We start from the raw sequence: 6,006 nt of genomic DNA, 5'->3' as shown, positions 1-6,006 counted from the left end.
GTAGCTTTCAGACGAACCAGCCGTAAACAGCCGACCTTAAAATCAGGCAAGCATTGCGTCGATTGAAGGACTCCGGCTGCTTGGGGGCACCGGCAGAGTGACGAAACCGCGTGCGGCTGCATACGCCTTAAGCCCTTATCTCGTTCTGAAACAATGCAGGAGAACGCACATTGCACATTAAAATTCTCGTCGAGACTGGCCCGAGCATTCTAACTCAAAACCAGTGAATCACTGCGTGCACAGCGGGCCACGTCGGAGCGATTCGATGTTCCGAGGGGACGTGATACTTTATCCGCGCACGAGGACAACAGTTTTAATTGGTGATGTGTCGAGTTTAACGCCTTAAAAGATGCGCATGGGCTGTGAAGGAGGCTTTAGTGGAGGGCTCCGGATTAATTTCAACTTCCTGGGCACCTACATCGCGCAGTGCGCGCGCGTCCTTCGTATTTCGCCTCCTGTGATACTGTGTAGTCGACCTAACCAGCCGAACGCTATAGCCACTACGCCATCGTGGCGGGTGCAGTTCCTGGTATCAGCAACACCATGCCGCTAAATATATTCAGCCACTCTTTCGCAGCCTCCGAGCAGCGTTCCACTACGTCCAGCCAAGCTGCTACGGGCGGCCATTGTGGCACCGGACCGAGACCCGATTTCTAACGGTCCCTTTTCTGTTTGTGGCGCACTAAAAAATGCAGCTACGGAGATCCTCAGAGGCGGAGTCAAAGCGCGGATTAAACGGTCCTCTCCTCCGAGCGGCGCCTTTTATCTCGCGCATTTAGCGCGTGCTCGCATTGCTCCGAAGGAGAATCGTTGCGGCATCGCCAATCAATTCGCGTTAATAAAGGGTGGCTCCACGAGTGATAGCCGGCTGCCCTCCACCCATATTTTTTTTATTTCATTGGCAAAAAAGGAACGGCACCAGCGTCCGTATCCTGCGCGTGTGTTCAAGCTCGTGCTGCCCAAAGACAAAAGCAGAGGTTGCACAATAGGACTGCCCCCTCGACATCCATCCCACAGAGGACCTGAATGCAGTGCTGGTGTCCTTCACATCCCCCCTTTTCTCGTACCCTTGCATCCTCGCCATCAACATTGTTTATTAAACCACGCCGGAACCACCACCACTCTGAAGAATATGCGACGCGGCGCCCTCCCTGTCGACCCTCACTTTCTGATTGGCTGGTTTTGCTTGTCCTGAGAGTATTTTTAAAGCGTTTTTTTTTTTCAGCCCACTTCATCTTCCACGGCTGCGCAACAGACCTAGTGTCTCCCACTTGCGGTACATCCAACAACTGCTCGCGATCGACGAAACCGGTCAAGGAATTGAGAGCGCCAGAAGTAGTCCCGGTAACGCCGCTCATCTGTTGCGTGCGAAGTCGAGGTTATGATCCCAGCTTCATTCGTATCAAGGGGAAATGCAAAAATGCACTCGTTTAAAGAGATTTAGGAGTGCGTGAAAAGATCCAACTGGACGTAATAAGCCGCAGCCCTTCTCACGGCCTGTCCCACAGACAACCTCTCAGCTTCGCAACATAAAACAAGAAGAAATAATAATAAAACTGCGATCGGTCAAGTTAATAGGGATTCAGAGCTAACAAATATTGATGTGCATCTTTTTTCGTTTAGTTCTTTTATTTTTTTAAGAGAGACCTGAATGCAGAAGCGGTGTCAATATAAATTCGTTCGCGGAAGGAAATTTGCATGCTTAGTTCAATTATTTCGTCAGTTGTAACTTTATTATGTGTATCGCCAGGTTTCTTTTTTTCAGTTCATTTTGTTTATTTTATACAAGCACCGCAGCTGCTTCGCTATAACACATTCCGAGAAGCTGCCAAATGCGCAGTCTAATCGACTGGAGCACGCGCCTCTATTGGGAACAGGAGAGGTGACTGTTAGCTTGGGGATATATTGATTTTCAGACCCGAACTCATCCCCGGGATCACTTCTAATGTTTGAAGTAGCGCTTAAACAGATGCTGCCTGGCCCACCTCGGGAATGCAAAAGTAGACGGGAAGCGCTCTGCCGAGCTCGGCGTTTAGAAAGATAGGAAGTGGTAAGGGTGCCTGAGGGGAGCACAAGCGCTGGTCGCTTTGATTGCCTGTTTCCCTCCTGCGTATGAAAGAGCGACTGCGTGATCACGCGTGTGCAAACAGCCTATTTGCACAACCGACGCATGTGATGCCCATTCCAAAGATAGAGGCTTCCTTCAACTTGAGCTGTTAAGTGCTCCTGCCAATGGGAAGAAAAAAGAACCTTTTTTTTTATATAATCACGCTGCACCTGGCATGGCGCGAGGTGCTTTCCGAGGTGTCTTTTTCTTGTCACCATAGAATTTGCTTGCCATGTTCGTGAAACCTATGAGAAACTTGCAATACCCAAAGAGCAGAGCGCCTGCTCGACAGTATACATCATACCTCCTGCAGAAGTGCGAGCAGTGACTGCCATCGATTGCTAATGTCGTTGTTTGCCTCGGAAATGAATCATGTGCTATTTACTGCAGAATGATTCACGTGGCATCGGTAGAATTACGGAGGCTCGTGACGCCACTTGATACACGTGATAACAGCTATACTCCGTTTCATACATAGCTGTCAACGCAGCCAAGGCTACGGCGCCTGTTCGCGTTCCTCGTCCGCATCGTAATGTAGTGCGTCGAAAGTGACAAGAGTAATGAACTCAAAATTAAAGTTATTTTTGTTTAATATTGCAGCATAATAATAATGGTGTTTTATTTTGCAAAAAGATTGCTTTTTCTTTAATGTTCTTCAGAACAGAGTGCCTTAGTTTTCTGGGTTTTTTTTCGGCTCCTCCTGTATCAGGTTTTCGCAGCTAGGCCGGCCGGTGATGTCTTCCGCGTTCGTCTTTCGGTTTCCGAGTATGGAGAAAATGGCAACGCTATCGCCTACTCGCTTGTTTTCTTCGCCCACTGCGGCTTCAAAAACATCTCCTGCTCGCCTGTTCTCCAAGCTGAAGTCTCCGAAATTTTCGAAAGACTCCAAGCAGGTTATTGTCAACGTTTACTCTAGCGTAAGGAAGCGCTTCCCGGAGAAGACTGTGCGCGAAGTTCTCGAAACTGTGGGCGAGATGACCGGGGTGAGCCCTCGGACAGTTGCGAGGTTCAAGGAGGAAGGTCTCGCTACTGGAATAAGATCACCGCAAAAACGACCTAGCCAGGTGACCATATCTAGCTCTCGCAGTGTTAAATATGACAGCTTTGCAGTCAACGCCATCCGATCGACTCAAGTTACATCGTATGTGTGCCGAACGCGAAATACCTACTTTGGACAGAATCCTGGATGAAGTGAACGAAGATGCCGATTTGCCGGACATGAGTAAGGCTACCTTGTCGAGGCTACTAAAAGATATCGGTTTTAAGTTCGAAAAACGAAAGCGAAGTCTTGCACTCATCGAGCGATCTGACATCGTAGCCTGGCGGCGCCGGTATCTCAGAGCTATCAAAGCATTCCGAAGCCAAGGGAGGTAAGTGTTTCGTTTTAATGGTCGTTAATACAGCGATTTGTCCTTTCTTTTGCCGCACCTTAATTACATCTGTTTCCGTCATGTACTATTTTTATGAATTCAGGAATACCGTTTCTAAAACAAAATCAAATGCGAATCAGTGATGACACGGAATAGCAGATGGTGCTTTGATACTGCAAATAAGAATGAATTTCTCGCTTTTTGTGTCCTTTTCCGGTCCTTGCAACTTGGTGCCGATTATTCAAAAAACATTAAAATTATAATTTTTGTTTTGAATGGGCACTTTCAATTCGCATGCTGAATTTAAGAATACTCTATTGGAGATTCAAAATCTTCTAATATTTGAACACGTGATCTTCTTTCTTTCCATGGCGAATATTTTGATAACAATGACTCAAGCGAGATTTTTATCTGCGGCTTCCGTGCAGGTGCATCATATACCTCGATGAGACTTGGGTAAACGCTGGCCATACCAAGCAACATGTGTGGAAGGACAGCACAGTCAAGTCATCGCAAGATGCTTTTCTTAGGGGCCTAACAACAGGTCTGCCAGCGCCATCAGGGAAAGGAGGCCGCCTGATCCTCGTTCATGCAGGAAGCAGCCACACAGGCTTTGTGAGCGGTGCTGCCGACTTCTTCAGAGCGAAGAAGGGCGCATCAGCGGATTACCACACCGAGATGGACGGCAAGTACTTCGAGGAGTGGTTTTCGAGCAAGCTTCTGCCGAATATACCCGACAGCAGCATTATTGTTATGGATAATGCCCCCTACCATAGCGTCGCCCTCGAAAAGCCACCAACGACATCAACTCGGAAGATTGAAATCCAGGCATGGCTCACAAGGAAGGGCATATCATGGTCAGCAGACATGGTGCGAGCTGAGCTACTCGATTTGTGCAAACGAGTAACGAACGGACACACTGTGTATGCTATTGACACACTTGCTGCGAAACATGGCCACGAAGTGTTGAGACTGCCTCCTTACCATTGTGAATTCAATCCAATTGAGCAGGTATGGAGCATGGTGCAAGGCTTTGTAGCAAAAAAAAACAAAGCTTTCACCTTGGCTGAAGTTGACAAGCTGCTCCCTCAGGCTTTGGAACATGTATCAAAGGAAGACTGGAAAAAGTTATGTGCCCATGCTGAGCGCATTGAGGACGAAGCCTGGGAAAGGGATATAATTTTCAACGAAGAAATCGAGCCAGTAGTTTTCACTATTGGTAGCTCGAGCAGCTCATCAGAAGAATCCAGCTCTGAACTGAGTGACATTGAGGAGCTAGAGCATTAAGGTGCCACTACGGTGCGTTAAAGAGCACCTGCCCAGGGTCCGCACATTTTTTAAAAACAAGTCCACTGCATAGATGAGGCATCGAAGATAACCTCCGCAAAATATGAAAGCTATGCGCGCCCCGAAAAGCTGTAAAAATTCAAACCAAAGCCCGCTAGTTCTTTCCTTCCACAAAAAAAAAAAAAAAAAATCCACGCCCTCTACTCTGGCTCTTTTGGCGTCATGCAGGTCTCTTTCGCTAAAGGCATTCCATTGAGGACGAAGCGTTCGATGGCCTGTGCAGCGGAATCTCTGCTCAGGGCCTAAAAATGCAGAGCTTTCAACAATCCCCATCTCGCCGCACTAGCTCACTCCCATAACACACCGAATCCGACATCTAATACAAAACATTACTACGACCGGAAGGACTTAAAAGAATTTTCCTTGTGACAACAGCTCAAAGAGGAGACCCGAGTCAGACGCTCCTCACTTTAAAGCCGCCGAGTACACCGATCAATACAAGGTTGCCGCTAGCCGAGGCTGCTCCGAATAATCGACGCCACACTGAATTCTATCACCACACAATGATTCATTGTGTGCCGCATGCTAAAAAGTCGTTCAGTACCCGAGAAAAGCACTTCTCAATCACGTCCGTCGCCAATACACTACACTGCCTTTTCCCTTCGAGACAAGTAAACAGCGCTGTGTTTTTCAAAGTAGGTATTAGAGTTTGACAGTTTCGAGTTTCTACCTAATGAATCTTTTAAGAAAAAAAAATAATAAAAAAAAACCACCCGAGCCGGGAGTCGAACCTAGGCCCTTTGTAAAATGAATAGAAACGCGCGCGCTTCGTACCACTCAGCCACGACGCGAGGAGGACGGATACATTTTGCTTGTTTTTTGCAGCGGACTACTTTCGTACCTTTGGCAGCGTTGACAGCTATGTATGAAACGGAGTATAGTTTTCCTACAAGAAAAATCTTCATTTGCTCCTCAGGCTCTCCCATAGCGCTGGAATCCCGTATGAAAATGCACAAATCCGGTTTGCGGTAATGATGGAGCGCTGATTCTGCTTCTGCGGGTCGATTCTCGTACATTTTGCGTGCTAATGTCAAGATTTGATGCCTTTAAAGTCGGGCCACGTAAGTGCCGAATAATTTGTGGCCGAACAACACTTAAGGGCTGAACAAGGTACATGTAAGGGAGGAAAGAATGACGGTTGCGCTTTATTAACATTATCTACGACTCCGGTGTGCAGAGCGT

At 47.5% G+C, this 6,006-nt stretch overlaps 1 protein-coding gene across 1 annotated transcript; it reads left to right on the top strand.

Annotated features, from left to right (window-relative positions):
• The first annotated feature begins 3,235 nt into the window (after positions 1-3,235).
• LOC149344189 (uncharacterized) lies at positions 3,236-4,764 on the top strand. Its single transcript, XM_089547165.1, has 2 exons — positions 3,236-3,477; positions 3,906-4,764. Exons 1-2 carry the CDS (start codon positions 3,251-3,253, stop codon positions 4,762-4,764), a joined length of 1,086 nt encoding a protein of 361 aa, XP_089403291.1. The 5' UTR covers positions 3,236-3,250.
• The last annotated feature ends 1,242 nt before the right edge of the window (positions 4,765-6,006 follow it).

Source organism: Amblyomma mixtum, chromosome 5, assembly GCF_055824585.1.
Source record: "Amblyomma mixtum isolate Tamu chromosome 5, ASM5582458v1, whole genome shotgun sequence".
Lineage (NCBI taxonomy): Eukaryota > Metazoa > Arthropoda > Arachnida > Ixodida > Ixodidae > Amblyomma > Amblyomma mixtum.
The sequence above is the reverse complement of the archived record's forward strand: the minus strand, read 5'-3'. Positions and strand labels throughout refer to the sequence as shown.

What these genes read in the sequence shown, in the direction of transcription:
- LOC149344189 (XM_089547165.1), top strand. Translation starts at nt 3,251, where the DNA reads ATGTGTGCCGAACGCGAAATACCTACTTTGGACAGAATCCTGGATGAA. An exon ending in GCATTCCGAAGCCAAGGGAG is followed by an intron (nt 3,478 to 3,905) that starts GTAAGTGTTTCG and finishes GCTTCCGTGCAG; the next exon opens with GTGCATCATATACCTCGATG.